Below are 24,754 nucleotides of genomic sequence, written 5' to 3' on the forward strand. Positions count from 1 at the left end.
GGCACAACTACAAACATTGTTACACATGCTTATTTTTTACTTAATATATCTTGGCTTTTTTTATATCAATACTCATCTTTTTGTTTATTTTTAACCAGAATTTACAGACGAGAAGGAAGATATACTTGAACTCTTTAAGAAAGTTTGAAATGTTTCCATGTGTAGAATAGAAATATTTCTTTCCTAACAATGAAATGACAGCTATAAAAATGCTTCACTTTCTAGACCAGAGATATTCAATAAAAAGATAATGTGATAATTATATATGTAAGTTTAAATACTCTAGTAGCCACATGAGAAAAAAATAAAAAGAAGCAGGTAAACTTAATTTTAATAGTATATTTTATTTAACACAATATAGCAATAATATTATTATTATAAAATGCAACCAATGGAAGCAATTTTTTAAAAAATAAATTTTATTGGGGAATAGTGTGTTTTTCCAGGGCCCATCAGCTCCAAGTCGTTGTTCTTCAATCTAATTGTGGAGGGCACAGCTCGGCTCCAAGTCCAGTTGCCATTTTCAATCTTTAGTTGCAGGGGATGCAGCCCACCATCCCATATGGGAATTGAACTGGCAACCTTGTTATTGAGAGCCCACTCTCTAACCAACTGAGCCACCCGGCCACCCCCTGGAAGCAATTATTAATGAGATATTTTACATTTTGTTATTATTACTCAGTCTTTGAAATTCAGTATGTATTTTGTATTTACAGTGTAGCTCAATTTGAACTAGCCATATTTCTAGGGCTCAGTAGCCAGATTTGGCTAGTAGCTACTGTATTGGACAGTGCAATTCTAGACCTTCTTACTTCCCAGTGGTTTTAAGTAGCTAAAGGTAGAAGCCTTGCCTTCATATCCCAAAGCCTCCCATGCGAAGAAGAGTTTTAGTCCTCTGTTCTGGTGGGCAGCTGGGGCTTCTCCCTCATTGTATTCCAGGGGAAAATGGCCGTCAGTGTCTTCTGTGCTAAGCTCACACTAGTTAACCCAATCTGTTGGCACTAGTCTATTGTATTCTACTGTTTGCCCTCACTGTAACTACATAACAATCTCTATTATATATAAAAAAAAAACCCTCTGATTATAAGCATTTTCTGGCTTGTTATATTTAAACTGCAGCTTTGAAAGGGACTTTTGCTATCTATAAAGAATACTAAGAAAAACATAATAAGAAAAAGCCACAATAGGTCAATAGGGACCCAGCAAAGCCAATCTCTAGCTTAACAACTGTAGGCTGTCCTTTGCATTTATAAAGATATATGGGCAGCTAGAGTGAAAAAATACTGAAGGAGATTCTCCCAACTCTGAGACTCTGATTCTATGAATACAAATTATTCTCTCCATGATTGAGACTGGAGCTCATTGTGTACAATCCATCTTTGTAAATAGAACTATATTAAAATATCTTAGCACCATATAGTTTACTTTCCATCAAGGAAAAGGAAAATTCCCATTGTCTAATAAACAGAACACTTTTTTTTGGACAATTTAAAATATCTATGTGTTGTGAACTGACTGTACAAGGCAAGAAGGTGCAGTGTTCTGAGTTCACACTAAATTCTTGCAGTATGCTAACACTTTGGTTTCCTTTTCAAAACTGACGGGCTGTTCTAAACATGTACCTATTTTGTTACACTAGATGTGGAAGCCACTGATTTAATACAGAAGTGCTTCTCTGGTACCCTTCAACATGGCAGCCAACCAGACTCTTCTGAGCATTAATAAACAGTTTGGAATGAACCCTTCTATATGCTAAAGCCTGGGTTCAGCAGCTCTCCTGAGTGCTGAGCAAGTTGGGTAGGATCTGAAGGAACAGCCCGAGTTCTGGCTGTGAGCGTGATGCACTTGATGGGTACTTCTAATGCTCATGGAAAGCCTACGCTTGCTACTACCTGTTCCTTTGTTTTAAATGATATAGTGAAAATGTAGTTCCATAGAACTTACACCTACTTAAACTGACCTAGTAATTAAACTTGTACAGTTAATCAACCAGAAAAGAACTACAGTGCACTGGACTCATTACACAACAGTGAAGCATACTGTCACCCTCTCATTTTTCAATTGCACAGCTGTATGGCCCTACTTCCACACACACCTCTCTTTAGTCATCTATTAACACTTGTTTGGTTTTCTTGTATTTATTATGCCTAAAAGGTATAAGAGAAAAAGCACACAACTCAGAATGGTTGACTTTACCCCTTTCTATGGTTTACTTAAAAAAGGTAAAGTAAAAAAAAAAAAAGGTAACGTCATAAAGATGTCACATACTCATTAATTTTGTTGTCCTTTAAGCCAAAAAGAAACAGTCAGTGATATACTCTCAATATCACAAATTTAAAGTTTTTGTGAACTGTACATGTAAAAGCCAAGTTTGTTTTGGCTTTACTCATTACTGGACTCCCAAGATTTTCTTTTTCTGTATGATTCATAGGTTACTTCTGTCACTTCAGTGTATCCAGTCCACAAATCAGATCTCCTTCAGAGGGACTGTTTCTTACGATGGTCTCTCATGTAATTGCATGAGTCAGTGAATATTCTTTAAGAGGTTGACTAGGTTAGAAGTAGACTAGATTGTTACTCTTATAATAATTATTTAAAAGAAATAACTTCTGTAGTTTCAAGTGTTTGCATTTAAAGGTTTACATGAAAACATGTACATTTATTTTGCAGGGTAATGGTTTAGAGCAGGACTGTCATTTTAACTTCACCTACTTTGAGTGCATGTAAAGTTTGTACTTTTTCAGTTGAAGGAAATATATACTTTCCTCATCTTAAGAACTTTTTTGCTGCTCTGGTGCTGTTCATCAGTCTACTTTTCTAAACTGAGCCTCATTTGTCAGTTCTTCATTGCACTTAAGATTATGTCTTAATAAAAGTTGAAAATCAGTTTGGATCATAATAACTGAAATTAGAAATTTAGAATAGGAAGGGTTACCATTTACTTTGGCCAAATGGTGCCCACGTTCCTGGCACAGACATCCCAATAAGGATGCTGCTTAGTTCACCTTAAATACCTATTTCTGGCTGTCCAGGCAGTCCTGGCTCCACTTCTATTCATAGGATCCTTTAAAAAAACAAATATAATATACTCATTTAGTCTGCATAGGTATTTATAGAATAAGCCAGTATGTTGTGACAGTAGAATCAGTTAAACATAAATTCTTTTCTCTTTTTATGCACTACTTGACATCAAAAGCAAAAAGAGGTAAGTTGGCTATAAACCTGTAGGTGAATCTTATTTTCTTTAATAGATTTATTCCTGATAGCATTGCTTTAATTAAATTTGTACAAGTCAAATACTTTTACATTAGGAAGCTTGTCATTGTAAATCTTTACTTTTTTTCTTTGAAAAATGAATAAGCACGTTCTATAAACTTGGATTTTTAAAACACTTAATGTTTAAATGTACTGTTTTTTCTTTAACTGAACTAAACTTATGGTTTAATTTGCTTATGAGGACATGGCGCATTTTGAAACACTTGGTTTAGTTTTGGGTTTTCTGAATTGTTTTCCCCAAAAAAATGGGGGTTACATTATTATAAGTATTTCTTCTTTCTTAAAAAAAAAAAAAAAAAAAAAAGCCCAGAAACAACTGACATTGGTGAAAGCCTATAATTTTCAGATCCATCGCTTTATAGAAGAGGATGCCCTCAACCTCTCAGAGTATTTTCTAGTATTGATTTTTTTTTAAATGAAACAAAAATTAAATAAGAAAATGAAACATATTTCACTGAGTGGTGTCTCATATTTTTCTTGTTTGAGACATTTTTGCAATTGATCCTTTTAGTGGGTTTTTGGTTATATTCATTTAACTCAATTTTCTTGTTTCTTTTTGATGATGATGACTTTTGACATTTCAACAGTATAGCTGGTCTTTATTTGATACACACTTTTTATTGACCTTACTTAATGAGAACAGGCTACCATACCACCTTGCACTAACTCTGTGCCAGCTGACATTTTTCTTGGGAAGGTCGTTTCTGAACAAAAGGGTGTTTTCTACAAGGTGTTTAATTGGTTTAAGAATCTGGCAGCAAAATGTACTTTTACCTCTTGGTGCCACTGTATTTAATTACCCTCTCCACCTTTACTTTCCATATCTTTCCTACCATAGGCTGTTGATTACATGCTCATGGTTTAATTGTAAGTTGTTCATAAGCAGAAAGTTGACTGCACTGCAGGGCATTTTTGTATTTCTCTTTTGCAAGGTTTGAAATAAAAATACATTATGAGTATTGCTTTGTTTTACCAGCTAGTCATTTGATATTCATCAGGCAATGAATATTCATCAGCAAATGGAAAGCTTTGTGAAAATTTATGTCTAATCTATAATCATCCAACAATATAAAAATGCTCCCTCTCCTTAGCAAGTCACGCTTTGACTCTACGTTGTTGAAGAATATTTTAATGCTTGTCACCAAAATGTGATAAACTATATAGAGTTGTCATTATATAAAAGCAGAGCCAGATAGTTTTAAGGATTTGTTACCTAGTTATATTTTTGCATTGTCTATATTGAAATTTTTTTGTGTTTCAAAAATTCTGTCTATTGTGCTCTGGAAATTTTTAATGAATGATTGTACTGACTATCAAGGGTATAAACATGTAATGGGCTTTGCTGTGTTAAACATTGCCATAAAGTTAAGGCTGAAGTGCCTGGTGACATAAATTAGCAGATAACACCTGAATAGTTGTAAGTTATGATGTTGTCTTATCTATGGGTACTTTCTGAGAAATTAATGTAATAACAGGATATATGATATGTTTGGCAAAAAGGGATGAGATAGCCAACTCTATGTGTTTGATTATAAAGTGCTAAAAGTTGTTCGCGACTATCCATTTTTATTTGTCAATGCACAATTAAATTCATTATTAGATTTTTGAAAATATTTCAACTTTTCCTAACTACTGTTTATATTTATGTAAATGTTTCTATCTCATGGTCTCCTTATTATTTTTCTTTATGTGATGTTTCTACCTTAAATCTTTCCTTTTTTTCCTAAATTCTCTACTCTGTATGTCTGTTATTTCAACTTATGCGTATAGGTGTCTAAAGGACTACTTAAGTGTTCAAGTTGCTCCTACTAGGAGAATGTATTTTGATGCTTCTTTCCATTAACTTTTCTGTTAATTCACTAATTAATCATTTTGTAGATTTAGTGAGGAATAATTTAGTATTGATGTCATTTGGTATACTTTAAATAATGGCAATTTAAAAATTATTTTCAAGATGTATATGTGAAAGTCTTACAATTATCAAAGAAGAATAATTAATCACCTGATATCACTAAATTAGCTTTAAAATCTTGATCAGATCACATTTTCTCCTTCTTATTCCTTTTATTAGACAAATGTGGTGATGACAAGAATATCTAAATTGTAAACTCTTCTTTGAGTGGATCCATCAGACAATGGCATTTAGAAAGAATTAAATAAAGCAACAAATGCAAGGACGCTTTAGGGGAGGTGAAGTCAGTATTTTACCACATGCAAATTCCCCAGGCAAACTACTGTGGGGTAAAAAAGAATTATCAGGAAAGGTCCTCTCTACTTTCAACTGTGTAGCCTGATTGAGGAAATTAGATCTACTGCTCAGAAAGTAGTCGTCGATAACTGTATACAAGAAACGCTGACAGAGATAAATGCTGGAATTAGAGGAAGCAGACACTTCTGGAGTGGTCAGGAAGAAAGACTGAAACTTGTTAGTTCTGAACAGACCAAGAAAAGAGAGAGCATTTCTGATGAATGTAATGATAGGAGCAAAAGGTTTGTCAAAATGATTTCATTGCTTAGTCTATTTTGGGCATTTTTAATTTCACTCCTGTTAATGGCATCTACTTTTGTTTCTTGAAGCTGAAAACCTCAAGGTCATCTGACCAGCTCCTATCCATGGATCCTGGGCTACATGCTCTCACAAACATTCTTTCACCTGATCTGCGAGATTGGTATTTAATGTCCTCACTTAACAGGTAGAAAAACTGAGGTTCAGACAGTTAAGTTACTTCCTCAGTGTCCCTTAGCTACTGGTTGGTGGAGCAGGGATCTAAACACAAAGTTCTCTCTGAGGGTCTCTAAATCTCAGGCTGAAGTGAGGAAAAGTTGAGGAGCATAGAGGAGAGAGAATAAAAAGGAAGGCAAAGAGACCATATACTATTATACCACAGAAACATCATTGGCAAATGGAAGGAAATTATTGTGATATACCCATTATCCATTCAAATGGATTATCGTGTAAAACCCACACTTAAAACCTGAGTGTATGCAGAAGTTATTTCAGGAATTATGGGGAGCACCTTTGAGCTATTGTCATATTCACAAATACCAGAATTCCTGAATTTAGGAGGCTTTTTTAAAAAAAAAAGTAATTATGCAGTTTTTCTGTCATCACTTGAGTGCACAGTGCAGAGAAATTTATATTTTTATACTAACATAATTACTCAAATTTCACATACTATCATCAATTTAGTTTTCCCCACTAATGGCTTGACCACTTTCACATCTCTCTAAAACACTTTGCTAAGAAGAAAGTCTGCTGAAATTCAAGTGCAGATTTTCATTTAGAATTTGTGCTTCTGTCCTTCTGTATATATTTTTTCCTCTGAGTATCTTTGAATTAAAATGTATGTATGTATGTATGTATGTATGTATGTATGTATGTATGTATTTCAGCCCTTGGACTGCCTAGATTTTAGAAGAATTCAAGAAAAATTCTTGGTTTATTAAGACTGAAGAGATACTGTTGGTAGAGGAAGAGGGAATAATAACTGCTTCCACTGGAGCAAGTAAAAAGTCTCTGAGGGGCTTAAACAACAAACATCTTCTCCCAGTTCTGCAGGCTAGAAGTCCAAGGTCAATGCGGGCAGGTTTGGCCACTGTCCTTGACTTGCGATGGTTGTCTTCTCACTGTGCCCTCAATAGCCTTTTATCTGTGTGAATGCCTTCCTGGGTCTCTCTGTGTGTCCTATATCTACTAATCTCTGTTTATAAGGAACTCAGTCAGATTAGATTAGGGTCCACCCTAACTTAATTAAGTCTTTAAAGATATGATCTCCAAATATAGTCATCTTCTAAGGTACAGGGTTAGTGTTTCAACACTTGAATTTTGAGGGGACACATTTTGTCTTTAACAGGCTCAATGGGACATTCTACGGAAAGGGCATGGGGTCAGTCAGACCCTGAGCTCAAGTTCCTCTTTCCCAGGACCCTCAGAAAACGACTTAACTCTTCTGATCCTCAGTGTTCTAATTTGTAACATGGGAATTATGAGAACCAAAGTCAAATGAGTACCCTGAACACTAAAAAGCTTTTGTTCACTATAAAAACTATACAGAAAGTGACCATGCATAAATTTTTCACCTCCCTAGGCCTCAGTTTCTCATTTCTAAAATAAAAACAAAACCTATTTCTTTGCGTTTTTATGAGGATTTAAAGAGCTGTTGCATGCAAAATGTTTAGCCTAATGTCTGTGCATATATAGCACTTAATAAATATTACATGTTACCTTATTTTTCATCCTTTCCTCTTCTACATTCCTTCTGCATGCTCTTCCTTTTCTGTTATTGCTCAAATCCCAATTAGGCAAATACTTTGGAAGAACCTGGCTAGGTTTGCAGAAAGGAGAAAGAAGGTTATCCTATGGACATAAAAGAGGATGCCTCTATGCTTTGATGATTAACTATGGAGTTCTCTTAGAACAATCCATAACTGTCTCTGTCCATTCTTAATCTAATAGCTTCCAAAATTAAACATTTTCACTTTTCTACTAACTGTTAATCATCGGTCCTTATTGAAAGGTCCTTAATGAATATTGACTGTTTACTCCAAGTAGGTAAGAGTTTTGTTCTGAAGTGATATCTATTTGAAAATAATAGTGATGTCATATACTATTGTTCAAGCAGTTGTTCAAGTGGGTAGATTTAATTAGCAAACCTATGTTCCTTTAACAGTCTTAGAAGCAGTACACCAAGTTTACAAAGATATTAACTGTCTCGCCAAGTGGTATGTTTGCTCTTTGTATCATGAATTGCCATTTTTCCTGCCAATATTTGAGTATATGAGTTGCCGTTTTCAAAATGAGAAAGGAAAAAAAAGGAAAACACATATCCCTTTCCTTCTCACTTTTCTTGTTGAAGGAAAGAGGCTTAAAAATTGTGGCCTTATGAAAGACAGGGGAAGAGGTCTGAGGAAGAAATAGAATACGGAAGTGAGAAGGTGAATTCCTAGGTGTGTCAGAAGAAGAAATGTGGAAGTATAGTTTTTATACAATGGAAAAGAAAGTAGTTTCTCTGACCTGTAGACCAACAACCGTGACTCTCATCTGAGGAAAATTTCTGGAAATTGATGGGTTTTTTATGTTCAATATAAAGTACTGAACTTGCTAAAAGGTCAGTTGGATTGCCAATAACCAGCATGAGTTCATCAAGAATGACTTACGCTGAGCTTACCCTCATTCTCTATCTCATAAGACCAAGGAAAGTGGTAACATAATACATCTGACTTTTGGCAAACAACTAAACAGATATTTTATAATATTTTTAGACAAATAGAGAAATTCTAGATGATAATGTAATTCTGTGGATTCATAATTGGTTGGACATGTTCAAAGGGTCCAAAATCATAGATTGATATTCATGAAATATTGTCTCTACTTAGCCTGGCCTTATTATTAGTTGCTAATCTTAGATAAAGATGAAGATATCAAGCTCATAACTATCACATTTTCTGATTTAAAAGAGAAAGGGGAGAGACAAGTTAATCTGCTAGATGGCAGAATAGGATCTAAAAGATGTTTGCGGTAGGAAAGGGTGAAACTTATTAGAGATAAACGTAAAGCTAAAGGTATATAAAATATTGCATTGGAATTCCAGACACAGTAAGTACAGGATGGAGGAAGCATGACTTGATAACACCATCTATAAACAAAGTAAGCTCAAGGGAAATCTCAGTGTGATGTGACTGCCAAAAAAGTGCCAAGCTTCTGGTGTTTTAATAGAATCAGGATGTCTCAGATGAGGCAAGACTGCCACTCCACCAATCACGTCTTATCATACCTGATTTCCTTTCTGGACTCCTCATTTTTAGAAGGTTGTACACAAACTGGAACATAGTCGGGGAGCAAGGAGAAGAATGAGGGAAGTTGAAATAGAGTCTTAATGAGCAAAAACTTGGCCTAAGGAAAGCTCAGGGGACAGAGATATTTTTCATGGGAAAGTGCATAGCTTAGCACCTGGCAGAGTTTATGGTCATGAGGGAAGGAAATGTGATATGGAAAATAAGATTACGTGAAATGGTAGGGATACATTAATACTCAAGTCAGGAAAACCAGGGGTTGGAGTATAAGCCATTCTGTAGGAGACTGTTGATCACAAATTGCTGCTGCTCTGCCTTCCCCAGAGCATCTGGGGACCAAGGACGCCATCCCTGCAGCACCACTATTCATCCTGACCAGGTATGGTCTCTATAGGTCAGTTTTGACCCACTCTGTCCTCTCCAATTCCCACCACTGTCATCTGAGCCAGGTGTGAAGCACAAACCTAGAGGTGTGCTTCACTAGAGGCTCTCACCCTTCCATCTCGAACAGCCACCAGTGGGCTCATGGACTCCCTAAGGCATTGACTTTTCTAAATTGCATTGAAAAGTTTAAAAATAGCAGAAGCCTGAGGAAATGTATAACAAGGCTTTCTCTCCCTGCCAATGAAATTCATTAATTTCAGCCACCTCTTTATAGAAACAGGATATTATCCCCATCCCAGCACCCTTTCTCTTGCTTTGTGTTTTAGAGGTAATTGGTTGCCTTCAAATTACTATGTCAACTATCTGGTGAAGTTCTTAGATTTTTTTCGATTTTATGACCCTGATATTTTCTAGCGGTAGCTGGTGTCAATTTGAGAAACAATTAGAGTAGTGAGTAGAAAATAAGCCTTAGTGTCAGAAAAGTCTAAATTTAAATCTTTGCTCTGCCACTTCCTAGCTGTGTGACCTTGGGCAAATAAATACAAAGGGTGCCAAAAAAATGTATACACATTTTAAGACAAGAAAAACCTGTATTAAATTGTAATACTCAATATATACTGATAACAAAAGATGAATACAAGTCACATTTGAATTCTGCAATTAGAAGAGATGCTCAAAGTGGTTACCATCAGTGTCCAGACACTTCTAATAACAGCGAACTACTGCTTGAGCATTGTTGGTGTGAGGCCTCCTGGATCTTCCCTTGTGCATATCAAACACAGTACCATGTGTCTCAAACTTATCACGAATGAATGCAATTGTTAGGTGTATTGGAGGTTCTGTTGCATAGCCACGCCTTCATTATCATTGTACTTCCACAATGTTCTCGAATTTCAAATACCACTTCAAAATGATCTTGTGCACAAAGAACGGCAACCATGCTTCTGCCATTTTCTTTGTCCTGCCTGTCGCATGGTGATGTTAGCATTCATTTGATTAATGCCATTTTTTGAGTGAACGTCATACTACACATTGCTACCATAATTCAATTCAACTTCAAAAAGTAATACATAGATAACATCTCTTAAAATGTGTATACATTTTGGCACTTCTGTATATGTGGTGATCATGTATTAATTTAATCAATAAATGTTTGTGGAGCACCTGCTGTGATGCCAAACTCTGTATTTGTTTCTGGTAGGAAAGATCTTGAAAAATGTTAAAGGAAAAGGTCTCAGGATATATGAAATTTTGATGTACTCCCATACATCAAAAATACTTATTTTCCTCATGATCGGAATAGTGAAAATAAGAACCCCAAAGTGTTGCTCAGACAGTTATCTAAATAAAGTTCCTAGGACAAATTACATCATGGTGATTCAGCAAATAATTCCCTTCCTTCATTCCTCTCTTTTCTGCCTTCCTTTCTACTTGAGGCCTTTGTTTGGGGAGGAATGTCATAGAAGGGTATTCTTCCTATGTAATCAAGACAGACCTGTATCTGGTTTAAGCAATACTATCCCGTATTTATCTCTGCCCTTGAGACACTAACGATCTCTGAAGTATGCTGTGACATTTCTCAGGCCTATCACCTTATAATATAAATGTACAGTGTTATTTAATTCAGTTCTGAACATTTCAAGTAAACGCTTGAGTTTTTATAAAATATTTAATTACTATTAGTAGACAACATAAACAGTTTATAGTTGCTAAGAAACTTCTTGGCCAACTCATTTTTTTAGGTGTACAGCATAAATGTTACAACCTCCAAGAAGCATTCCCTGACCACTTAGATTGTTTCTGCTCTGCGATCCCTACACTTCCCTGTCATGGGAAGCAATACAGTGATGTGTCTGTAGGTTGAATTCAGCCTATAGTATCCTGGATTCAAATTTTAGCTCTAACTCTTAGTGGACTTTGGCAAGTTTCTTAACCTAAGTCCCCCTTCTCTCATCCCTAAATTGGGATTCATAAAACGGGGTTAAAGAAGAGCATGCACATTAAGTGCCTGCACAGTTCTGGGCACATGGAAAACAATTAGTAAGTGTGAGGTGTCATCGTCATCATCATCATCATCACCATCGTCATTGTCATTGTAAGTGCTTGTTGAATATGCTTATCTTTCTCAATTGACCAGGAACCATATCTCCTCCATTTTCCTTTTATCCCCACCTCCTAACATAGTTTCAGAAACATCATAGCAGTTTAATAACTTGACTGTTAAATGGTTGAGGCAAATTTTGGTGACTCGCATGACAGCAGTGGCACCTGGGGTTGTGCAGAGCTCCTCCTTGAGACACATAATTTTCAATCTTTTATGCCCTCAAAAGCAGCGAGATGAGGCCCAGTTCCTTCGGGAGTGAGTCTATGGTACCAGCTCTTAGAGGAACTGAGATCGTGTAAAGCCTACAGCATCTCGGAGCTCGAAGAGCTTTTGTCAGTCTCCCAACCCACCCCTTCTATTTTACACAGTACATGCTAACACACACTGGCCGTTCAGCTAGGTCAGACATGCACGTGATTCGAGTGCAGACCCAAGAAGAACTTACAGGGCAATTAAGTTGGAGTAATACAGCTATTTTTCAAGTGTCATTGTTTTCATCTGTCACCGTCTTATTTATGGAATTTGTTTTAAGGATAATGCTCAGCTAATTACTTATAAATAATAAATGCAATTAATAATAATAATAATAATAATAATAATAATTAGCCAGAGATGATGATACTTTTAAGGAAGAAAAAACTGATACCCACCACAAATGTGAGGAATATCCACCACATATTTAAACAGTTAATTAAGGGAGTGCGTTATAATCCTGCTCACCTGCTTTCTACATTTTATCACAAAACATATTTCAAATGAATGATAATAATCTGTGACTGCATTGGCAAAAAAATATTTCTAATATAAGTGAGATATGGAAAAACGTTTAAACCATGTAAATACTCTAATTGGTTTAATTCTAGGGCTTGCCATTACACAGAGGCCGAAGGTCTGCTGTAGAAGAGCTTCATTTACACACACACACACACTCGTAATGTAAGACATAAGGCCAGACTCCAGCGCAGTTTTCCAAGGGTTCATGTTCATTTGCATCCATTGCATTTACCCAAATACACCCTAGGAGGACAGCACACACCTGGTTAACATAAACAGAACTACATGTCTGGTGGCCATAACAACTTAGTCCAAGACATTCCTAAATTACCACTTAGATAGGAAAACTGTTGGGAAAGATAAAAGGAGCAAAAGGAATTCATTCTCTAAGACTCTGAGTTTCTACAAAAGGGCATCATTGAGCTAATCAAGCTGCAAAATGGGGAAACAAAGAGTTAAAGAAAAAAAATTGCCCATAGCTGAGAAAAAGGAAATATTTGTTACATTTGGAGGACTTTTACTGAGTGTGGGATCTGACAGTAGTAAACGAGAATCAGATCTTGTTCCTATTCATAAGTAATAATTAAGTTACTCTGCAACAAAGACCACCTTACAAGGGGTTTCTTCAATAATGATGTTCTCTTGAAAGAACTCAAACCACGCTTGCCTTATATTGTGTTCTACTTCGCGTCATGGGCAGCTTTAGTGTGTTTCCAATATCTTATACAAAAGCATCAGCAATTTTCACAATTTTTGGTATTCTGGAGTTATAGGCAGGTTTTGTTACAATAGAGAACCTACTGGTTTTAGAACATGTGATACTTAGGTACAAGCTTTAGAATGTAGGTTTCAGTACAGCCTCACTAACTCAAGGCTGTAAATCTAGAATTTGTGATAATTTGCCTTAAATATTATGTATATAACATAAAGGGAAAAGAGGTATGCTAATAAGCAAATACATAGTCTAAGCAGTTAGCAAGAGCAAATGCTGCAATTATTTAACATTAATTTTTAAGTCTAACACTAATTATTTAACATAGAATTTTTAAGTCTAACACTAATTTTAACTTTTTTGCAAAATCTTTTTTGTGGAAATGTAATCTATGCTTTTAGAACCAGCTTTTTGGGTGATTCTAGTATGGTCAGCCTGCTCCAGTAAACAGACTGTTCTTTGATTATTTTAGAACACCCAGCACACGGTCTTTCTTAGAGTAGGTGATCAGCGTAACTGATCAGCTAAAGTGTGGACTTTTTTTTACTAACTAGCACTTTGTTAACCTAGTGTGAGTTATCTTATATGAGTTTAAAATGGAAAAAATAGAACAAAAGTAGATTTCCCATTCAGGTTAGCTTTCTCTATCAGTCCAAGCTATGAACAATTTACTATATAATAAACAATCTAAGATTTCTGCTAACAATTCTTGCTTTTGATACATAAAATCTATTTTCAGAAAATTGTAAAGATGATTTCCTTCTCCGATATCCTTCTGTTAATCATGGAAAAGATTATTTTGCATGCTTTTCTCAATGTACCTCTGGGATTGAGAATATGCCCATGTGTCCTGATAAAGTCAGTTATCTGAATATATTCCACTTTGGAATAGCAGATCTAAGTGCTAACTAAGTAACTACCATCATGTTCAAGTTCAGAACTTGAAGATACTTCATAGTATTAATAGACCCTTTATTTTTAGATGTGTCGAAATATCAAATATCAATGGTCACATATGTCCTAATGTACTTGAGAAATCTCACTACTAATTTTGTGTCACTAATTTTTTAATATTGTGTTTAAGAAAAAAGTCTCTATCCTTTCTGTTGGCATGATTCAGAGGGGGAACAAAGCTTAATCCAGATGTTTTGTGTGAATGCACATTCCTCACTAAATCTCTTAGGCAGCTGCTTTAGTGACTGTTACTAACATGATACTCTGTCGTCTCTTTGTATACATGTCTAATTTATCAGTTTCTTGTAGATTGTCAGCAGCCTGCTGCCTCCGTACCGCCACAGTGCCCACAACTAGCCGAGAGGCAAGACTGCCCGACTGTCAGGTAAATTCAGATGTCCTTTCTTGCCCCAACCAGCTGCATGTCAGATCCACAGACCCCAAGCTCTCCTTTCCAACCCCATAATCTCCCATACATAATTATATTTGCTACATTTTATTTCAAATGTGGGCAACACAAACACACATTGGAAACCTGAGGTCCTTATGTGCCCTGTGGAAATCCAAGAGAGCTAGAGTTTATTTTACTGGCTACTGGTGGGTAGACCAAAGGCTGCTTTCAGCTCCCTTGTGTAAGGAAATATTTGGATTACTCCAGTGTATCATTACCTTCTAAAACAGAAAACCTGGAATCGTTAGGATGTTTCGCTTACTTTTTCTTTTGTTTGTCTTTTGTCCTTAGAATATAATTATGAGGCACACAAACAGGAAAGATATAAAGTATGTCTACTGTCTGTTCCAAGACAACTTTATGAAAGTTTCTGTGTTCTGTCCATTCAGTGCCCTCATTAAAACTGAAATTAAAAGGTGGAGAAAAATTTGTAATTGACATTCAAAAAAGAATATTTACAGTGATAGAGCCCTTCGTGTGACATTAACTGAGGAATTTTAAAGGCAGGTTTATATACTTTCTGGATACTAAACTAGAGAGTTTGCTGACAATCTCTGTTCCAATGAAAGCTTTGCAAATCCATCCTGAATTCACTCGATCTCGAGTGAACTTCCCCACAGCCTCCGAGCACCTGTCCGGACCTCATCATCTTCCTGGGATACTTCGTCTCCAGTTGTTTGGCCTCTGATGGTGTCAATGTTTTATAGTCTGGTGTGGCTTTTATATCTGCGTGTTGCTCTTTCCTCATCTTAATGTATCTGTTACTCTTCTACCAGGGCAAGGCTTCTTTTGGGTAGGGACAGGCCCAAACGTATTTCCAGGTATGTCTGAGAAGTAGATGTCAGCAGCAGGCTGCATATGGTCACGGGTTAGCTGGAGAGCTGGGAGCCACAACTGCTGCTGAGATACACAGCAGCAGCCAAAGCCTCAGTGTGACTTGGTCTCTGGGGCAGTTGTGCAGCCAGCTGTCTAAGTGGGATACCGAGTTAGCAGGAAAATATATATGATTAAACAGGCCCCAAGCCAGTGTCTCCTGGTAGGTGTCTCAGCCAGCCATTCACATCACGTCCAGCAACAAGGTTTTTACTCCAGGAAAGTTCTTTGCGAACATCCAAATGCCATATTATAACAGTTGCCAGCTGTAGAGTAATTTCAATTCTATAGGTAATTAAATATAACGGTTAAACCCATCGCCATGGGTTTATGTAGGGCTCATAACCTACAGCCTGTTCTCCACCAAGCACCCCTCACCCTACCCAGGGCTGCGACAGTGCCAGGCACATGACATGTTCAACACCTATTGTTTCCAGGAATGAGTGAATGAGCTCTGGAGTCAGATTGCTTGGGTTTGAATTCCACCTCTGACATCTACCAGTTGTGTAGCCTCGGAAAATTGCTTTGACTGGCTGAGACTGCGTTTCTTCAACTATCAAGTCATGATGACAGTGAGGCCCAGGCCTGGCCCATTGCATGCTCTTCATTTATGTTGTGACTAACTGTTCTTAGTACCTAACTTCCTCAAGACCAAGATCTGCCTCTTTCAGAAGTTCTCCTCTGCCCAAGTTGCTTGGGCAAAGTATGGAAAAGACTAGAGGGGAATGTTTTAAACTTGAATTTTATTTCACCTAGCTTTTTTTTTTTTTTTTTTTTTTTTGAGAACCAGTTTGACCAAATGGTTACCTGCCTCAGTTTCATATATTCTGAGATGACTGAATTTAGATTACTTGCTACTTCCCCCCAGATGATTTACTTTAAAGAAAAGCAATTTAATGAATTACAATGTTTCTAGTTTCTATCCACCTAAAGGCAGCATGGTTCAGAGCAGGCTTCCATTGTCCCCCATTGTGGTCCACAGAGAAATGATAAAATGCATATAGACCTAAAATGACTGTCCTTTTCAAAGTCACTGGGATATGACTGGCTTCTTTCCACCCAGGCCCGCTGCCAAATGGATTGCATTTTATGTCCTCACTTCCCTTTCACTTCTTTCTGGCAGATAAGTTAACACATAGCCAACCTTTGAATTCCTACCATATACAAGTGTTAAATTCTTTATACTTATTAGTCATTGCAACCCTGTAAGGTAAGCACAGTTATTACACCCATTTGAAAATGAGGAAACCGGAGTTTGGGGAGGTAAAATGACTTATTCACGGTTTCCCATCCTGAAAGCAACTGAGCCCAAATGACTCGGGTACCCATTTTCCTAACCACCACTGTACACAGTGGCACTACAAGGAGATGTCCCGTTTCCTCCCCCCACCCTCTTTTAGCTATGCTGTGAGGAACATAAGGAACAAAGTCAGGGAGTAGTTAAATCACCCATGTTGACTCTTTATCCCTGAATTGGAAAGCAACATCTGTTTAAATGAGAAACGAAATGTGCTAAGAATGTTAAGTGATTACAGTCTGCTTTCTCACTTTAAAAATCTTTTATACTTCCTATAGCTTGTACATATATCCAGGAAACTATAGCTGTATGGTTTTGAATAAAAGAGTATTTTCTCATTTTTCAAAATATAGAACTTTCTTATACGTGCTTTTTACAGACTGATTTCCATTATAGAGCTAAATTATTAAAGTTGTTTATAGATAATAGAAATCATAATATGAAAGGGATACCCAAGGTGTTGCAGCCTTAGATATAATATTTATAGAGAGGTTTGGTATTTAGCACTTCTCCCCAATAACTTGCTTACTTGGGAAAAAAAAAAGAACCCTTTCTGGATATATATCCATTTTTATATCTTCGTACTAGCTCCTAGGCCTACTGTTCACAGCATGGTTTTACCTACCAAAGTGAGCTCTAAAATGGTGTAGGTTGAATAATGAATGATTCTTCATTATTCATTATTGCTAAAGATATTTAGCAATCAGAACTGAAACTAAATTCATCGTATCCCTGAAATGATTAGAACATAACAAATATTTGCATTAAAGAAATAATTACTTAATCTGTAAGCCAAAAATATGCTTCACTCACATAACATGCAGTGTGTTTGCATTTTATAAAAATTCAAAATAGTAATAGTATAATATAAATTATTTATAATCTCACTTTACATAAGAAATCTGAAATAATGAGAAAAATTTTTTCAATTTTTGTATTTTTTAATTATAGTTGACATTCAATATTATATTCGTTTCAGGTGTATAGCGTAATGGTTAGACATTTATATAACTTGCAAAGTGATCCCCGATAAGTCCATTACCCACCTGACTCCATACATAGTTGCTACAATATTATGGACTGTATTCCCTCTGATTTACTTTCCATCCCTGTGACTATTTTGTAACTGCTAATTTGTACTTCTTAATCCCTTCACCTTGAAAAAAACTTTTAATTATTGTGAATGACTTAATGTTAAGGTGTTGGGCTAAGTGAGCTCTAACCTGTGTTTAAGCTGTTACACACTTCAGCTGGTCAAGCAGAAACACTTGTCTTCCTTTATCAAGAAGATAAGGGGTCTTCAAAAACTTATTCCTCTTGTGCTTCTTGCCATAACTTATGTTGAATAATGTGTTTAATACCCTAAAAAGAAACTCATTCTAAGTCATACAGATTGAACAGAAAAAAAAACTGTTGGGTCTGTAGGAAAGTCTGTCTGCTATTATGTTTCTTGGGCCATCTGACCAGGTCTCCCATGTTTACCTACCATGTTTTTATTAGGTTGGTGCAAAAGTAATTGCGATTTAAAAGGTTAAAAGTAATTACAAAAACCGCAATTATTTTTGCACCAACCTAATAAAATAGAGAGGAAAAATCATTTTTATCACTGGTTGTCCTAACTAGTACAGAGAAGCATATCTTCTTTTCAACTAAATTTATAGCAGTTCAAAGACTTTGGGGGTAAGTGACCTCAAGCAGATCGGTATTTTACATAATTATGATTTTGTGTCAACATTCAAGAGGATATATACATAAAGGATAATTTCAGTACCAAAGATTAAATTGTTAATGTTAACTTTTAATGAGTTCAATGGTAATATTAGCTTTAAAAAACACCCTATGTTTATAGAAATAAATAATAATGAAACTTGAATGCTTTTCTCAAACACAACTACTGGCAGAAATGATATTACTGGCAGAATGATCCGTAATATTAAGAGGAAAAGCAGAATGTTACAAAAATGCCAGTCTCTTCCAAAATCCCCATGGTGGGATTTTGCTCCTGTTAGATTTCAAAAGATCTGAACCCAAATATGAATTTGTAGTTTTACCTTAGGAAATTCAATAATTCTGCTTCCTTATTCTTCAGGATTATTTCTCACCATATCGATGAGCCTGAGCATTTCTGAATTTATTTAAACCAGAGGCTCTCAGCGGTTGTTTGGAAGTCTACATAATGTACTTAACAAATAGGAAATGCTTTAAAACTTTACAGTCTTATTTAAACTACCAAGCTAAAGTAGATAGGGGAATCCTTGGAGCAAAGTAGGTCTACACTGGCAAATTAATTATCCTATTGCATCCGGATCTACCAGAGAACTGATTTAGAATCTTCTAAAGCCTTGGTCCAGCACCGCATCCTTGCGACATCCTTAGAAATGCAGATTCTCAGGTCCCACCCCATACCTATGGAACCGGAGTCTGCATTTTTCCAAGGTCCCCAGGTGGTTCATATGCACATTAAAGTTTGAGAAGAACCAATCTAAAGAAACCTTGCAACTAACCCAGAGACCTAGGGGAACGAGACTGAAAAATTGAAAAAGTGATCGCAAGGAGGAATTCACGTATCATTTACCTAACACATTTTCTTTTTCTTTTTTGTGCGTGTTTTGTTTTTTTTTAATTAAATTTATTGGGGTGACATTGGTTAGTAAAATTATATAGGTTTCAAGTGTACAATTCTATAATACACCATTTATCTATTGCATTGTGTATTCACCACCTAGAGTCTTAAAAAGCCACTGTTGTCTTGGCATGCTTTGGATTTAAATCATTCTCCGTAAAAGAAAATTTCTGTTCGGGTTTTTTTTTTGTTGTTTGTTTGTTTTTTAATTTCTGTGAAAATGGCGTGTCTGTCTAACCTTACAAGTATGGCTGGACCCTTGTCAATGAGTTTTTGGCTGACACCCTTGTTTTTCATTTTTAGTCCTGACATAACTCTCCCTGACGAGCAGCCACATTCCAGCTCGCAGTGCACCCCTCTCCAATGTCTCTCCAAGCCTCCTTACCCCTAGTCTTCATCTTCCGCGGACGAACATCTGGGGTGAACCGTTCTGGAGCCACACACAAGATACTGCCCGAGATCCAGCGAGTGTTTCCTTCTCGGTTGTTCCGTGTATGATGGGATTAACGCCCATCACTTTGGAAGACAAAAAGAAATTGAGAAGAATAACACAACGCCCAGACTCCAGTGTGATCAAATGTTTTATGGTTTCTCTAAGTACAGATAAACTTCTGCAATCAAATGGCTACAGTTCAGTTAAATAATAATAATAATAAAAAGGAACAGGACACATATATCTCAGATGGATGGTGTTACCTCCATAGAATACGAGAGACTTACGACAATGTAAAATACATATATTGTAAAATCATCTTTCCTCATGCTTCAAATTTGGCTATAGAAGTTGATTCCAATATTTTTTCATCATTGATATTTATTTTGTACTTTATTTGCCACATGATTTATGTCTATAAAAATCATTTCTGTGAGAGGTGAACTTAATTCATTTATTTTTAAATAAGCATAATTTGTTCAATTAATTATGTTTTAATTTAGTTGGAGATCTGGAATTGGCCAGACTCTGGTCATTTTTCTTGCACAGAATGTTAAATAAGGTGCATCGAATGTTAACAATAACTATTTTGCTGCTACACTGATATTGTTTATGCACTTATTTTCTAATCATTAGCTCATTAACTGCTGGATTTTTTTTTTAAACTAGAATACTTCACTGGACATTAAGTAAATCTAAGAAAGACTATGTTATGATTCATTGACTTATTCAACTTTTGACGGCATCTTTAATTTTTTAAATTGCAGGCAAGTAGATGCACTGGTGCTGCTCCTTTGTGTGTGTGTTTGTGTGTATGATAATATTAAGAAAGCTAAATAACATGAAGGGGGAAAATGGTGTGTTTATTTAATGGCCAGAATTTTTTTTTACTTCTCCTAAATTCAGGGTCCTACTATGAGTCTTTCCTGCTAACAGGTATCAAATGGGAAAATATATACATAGATAGATGTAAGTTAGCCTTTGGTTAATGAATTTACCCAGAAAGTGTTCAAATTTTGATTAAAATTGTATGTTTTGTTGTTGTTAGTTTTTTCATAATGAATCTTCCTTGCCAAAAAAAAACAAACAAAAAAACAATAGATAATAAACCTTAGCTCATTGTCTACTTTTGACAAACACTCAGGTGCCTACAATCATTACATTATCTGTATTGAGATAATACATGTTCCTAGTTAATTTACAGATTCTGCTGGGTAACCTTTATGACTTGACTTAAGGCAGTGGATTTTCATAGCAAAATTTATTTTGCACATAATCTGACAAACAAGGAAAACAGCTAATTGAGCTGAAAGGTCTAACACTCTTGGGCTCCTTAACTATCATGTGCTGCCCACACAATTGCTCCTAGCCCTGATTCCTTGTCTGGTCAGGTAGCCTTAACTTATTTAAAACCATAATGGTTTGACCTTTCATGTAATGATATCTGTAACTTCTCTTTAAAACAAAAACAATCCTCACAAAAGATAGTTAACAATGCAGGGCTCTAACAATGGAGATCTAGTAAGAGCCACTCACCTTATTGAGTGGAAGTGGGTGGGACATGAATGGAACAGTCCATCAAAGATGGCGGCCAATTGGGAAGTCATTAAAGCACAGTACAGGAGCTTTCATTAGTCATACACCTTTTAAGTAGTGGTCACTATTACCAAAGCAACCAAGAGGTTTTAAGGTTCTTATATGAGTGCTATTTTCAACAGTGTCCTTTATTATGCAACTTGGAGTAGTTGGAACTCTTCACCATAAATAAGGAGTCAGGTTAAAGTACAGAAAAAGAAACAAGTCTTCATGAAGTCTTGGTCATGGTAGCCTAACCTTCTGTTCTTTCCTACCTGTGTTGCCTTGCTGTTCCTAAACATTTTCTTCATTGTATTGGTGTTGTATCTGCCTGGAACCAGTGTTAGTGAGACAGTGTGGATTATATTAGAGTTCAATTAAAGGAAGTTACCACCCCCCTACCCTTGCTCTTTCTTTTCTTTTCCTTTTCTTTTTTTTGAACATCATATGTTTAGACCTGAGAAGTGGCATGGATGCAAAGCTGACTTTTAATAAAAAGTGTTTGTGCCTGAGGGAAAATATGCTGTTTTAAAAAGTACCTCAGAACATCTTCCTATATTATCTCATCAATGTTGTTGGTGGTACATGAATTCAGCAGTAAGTGTTGTCTCTGAAACTATAAGGCAGTAATGCCTACTGACAGTGCAGTATTACATTTTTTCTCCCTTACTCTGTATTTATGACCTGGTAAAAGACCGAGTCACAGACAAAGCATTTATTTCTTCCAATATAAAGTTTATCAAGTCTATTATATATGAATTTTATTTCAGTTCCTTTATGTCAACAGAGGGGGAAATGTCTGTTTTGAAATACCAATTCTATAAAAATTTTAGCAAAACTTTGCCAAGATATAGAAACTTGGAAATACATTTCTAATTTTCAACACAAAATTAGGTAAAAGTCCGCAAGCAGTGAGAGAGAATTCCATGTATTTACACTGTGGCATCATTTAGTATAATTTAAACTGAGCTGTATCTGTAGGCATTTATTTATAGGTATTTAAAATGAATAAATATGTGTAGCATTGATAAAATTAGTACCTGTAAAGAAACATGATGATTCAAAAGGAAACTGAAAAATTGAAGAACTAGTGAAAATAGAAAAAACCAAACCTCAGTAAGACCAGTTGAAAAGAAATGTGGGGGGGCCGGGGGAGGGAAGTCTACATAAACACAATAAAAATAATGGCTAATTAAAGGTAACTATAGTAGCAAGGGTGTTTAGCAAAGTAACCAGGTAGTTTTTAAAAAGTAAGCACAATTACCATTCTGGAAAGTATAGAATGCAGAAATGCTTTCCTACTGAGGACTTTTCTTAGTTAAAAAATAAAATAAAAAGGAGCAATAAATTGTCTTTGGCCTGAGTGCACAGGGGCATACAGGACCCTTGGGTTAATCTTTCCAATCAACTCATGAGTCACTGGAACCCTTTTATGTATCCAATTCTGTTTCAATAAGAGGAATTTGGATAACTTTGAGAAAATAGTCTTCAGTGTGAAGGAATTATATTAACTCTAGGAAAAAGATTCTTAGCAGTGGAAAATTAATCATTGAAATTGATAATTCTAAGGATTTATTTTTTAAATTAAATATTGGTTGTCGTAGGGATTAAGTGGCTAGATATCTTATGATAATGTATTATAATTCTAGGATTTCATAATCCTATAATTCTTTTAAATTTAAAATGAAGTTATTCTGGTTAGTCATAAAGTATTTTATTCCTTGAAAATAGGACAGCAATCTTAATTTTTCCAAGATATTTGGTAAAAAAATAAAATAAAACAGGATTACTATTTTTTTCTTGTAACTGTGTTTCATAATATCTTTAAAGTTGTCCTGAATGTAGTAATTTACTATAAAAAGCTTCAACTGTCAGAGTCTAAAAAAACAAATGTCCTCAGGAATACTTCAGAAATAGAAGGTGTATGATTCCTTAGGGGGGGTAAATGCCTCTCAAACTTTACCTTTACTTAAAAGAATCTTCAACGTACAATATTTACTTTTTCCATGCTTTGGAAAATATTCTTGAAGCAGATAGTTGTTCAGTTTCAAACAAGCATGAAGCATTGGTCAAATAAACCATGAATATGAACATTTCCTGATATTTTGCATTAAATAAAATCCTCTGCAATTCTCAAGTGGTAATTACAAAATATGAAAAGGAAGAAATATATTTTCTACTGGGATGAGTCAGCAAAAAGACATAATCTGTCTCTCAGAAAGACGTATCAGGGAAAACTGGTCGATTTCCAGTAAGCAACTCTGCTGGTTCAATCCAAGGATGCCACAAATGCATTAATATTGTAGATATAAAGTAGGACTAGATTCAAAAGGAACTCTTAGGATAAAGTTCACAATTTTAAGAATTTATACTTCAGTTTGTTTGTTTACTAACCAGAGTGATTTAAAATAGCCCTTATATTTATGATTGCAAAATTCACAAGAATATGTTTTCAAATAAAGGGAACATAATTCTTCAAAAAGCTGTTGAACTGGAGTTGTGATACATAATATGATCAGTGCTGATACTGACGTAATTTTTACTTTAAAATCAATTGCTATGGACATACAAGACCAATCTAGCTCCCGAGTGACCTTTTCCATTGTCTATAATAATACCCCCAGATGAGCTGTGTCTGTAATTAAATTCCTCTTTATTTAAATGCCAAATTAACTGCCATTGTCCCTGCTGTATTGCATTTGTAGCCTGATTCCATTCTAACATCTGAAAGATTTTGTCTAGACATCTCTTCCATCCTTCTTACTCAAAGTATCACTGAAAAAGATAATTAGTATTAAAATATGTTCCCCAATGAAGGATTTTCTAGAAAAAATATTCAACTTACAAAGAAGAGCAGAAATTAACTGCCTTTAGAGTAAGGGTATGAGTGCATAAAAGTATGCAGTGTGAAATGTTTGCATGAAATACTTTGCATCATGTAAGCTTTCCCATATTCATGAAGTGAACACTATAGAAATCTTATTTCTCTTGTGATTTCTCCATTAGGAATGTAAGGAGATTGTTACCTATATCTGGTCTCCTTTCCATATTGAAATGCATGGCTCTAAACTTCATTGTAATTTTATCCCTTTCCTCTGGAGTTATTTAAAATTTGTCCTATTTAAACTGAAGTCTAGATAAATTGCTGAGCCAGATTATTTCTGTGATTGGTGTTTAATTGCTGTATAACATTGGTTGAGAACACATTTTTATTTTAACTTTTTTTCTCTCAGAGTTATTTGATCATTATGGTTCTCTAATGAAAACACTGAGAAGAAAATCTGATGTGTTTTAGTATGGCTGTGTTTTTCTCTTTAAAAAGTGTTTTTAAAACAAAGATCAGAGAGCTATAAAGAGAAATGTCATTTTGTTGACGAGTCATTATTCGATGATAATGGAGATGCAGAGTAAATCATTTTGTTGTTTGGGTTCATAGTATGATTGTGTACCAAATTGTAGAGGAAGTAAATAATTTTAACATCATCGCCACAAGATTTTTAAGCTC

At 35.5% G+C, this 24,754-nt stretch overlaps 1 protein-coding gene across 8 annotated transcripts in view; it reads left to right on the top strand.

Moving 5' to 3' along the window:
* BICD1 (BICD cargo adaptor 1) overlaps positions 1 to 22,885 on the top strand; it is a 177,816-nt gene extending 154,931 nt beyond the window's left edge. For 3 of the 8 annotated variants that reach the window (XM_033117928.1, XM_033117930.1, XM_033117933.1), the window contains 3 exons: positions 3,197 to 3,205; positions 14,307 to 14,382; positions 19,545 to 22,885. In XM_033117928.1, the coding sequence (XP_032973819.1) occupies positions 3,197 to 3,205; positions 14,307 to 14,382; positions 19,545 to 19,632 (173 nt within the window). In that variant the 3' untranslated portion in view covers positions 19,633 to 22,885. Of the gene's footprint in view, positions 1 to 3,196; positions 3,206 to 14,296; positions 14,383 to 19,544 lie in introns of all 8 variants that reach the window. The other 5 variants (XM_033117931.1, XM_033117934.1, XM_033117929.1 and 2 more) reach the window with 5 other exon arrangements.
* Positions 22,886 to 24,754: the final 1,869 nt, after the last annotated feature.

This window comes from Rhinolophus ferrumequinum, chromosome 10 (assembly GCF_004115265.2).
Source record: "Rhinolophus ferrumequinum isolate MPI-CBG mRhiFer1 chromosome 10, mRhiFer1_v1.p, whole genome shotgun sequence".
Taxonomy (NCBI): Eukaryota; Metazoa; Chordata; class Mammalia; order Chiroptera; family Rhinolophidae; genus Rhinolophus; species Rhinolophus ferrumequinum.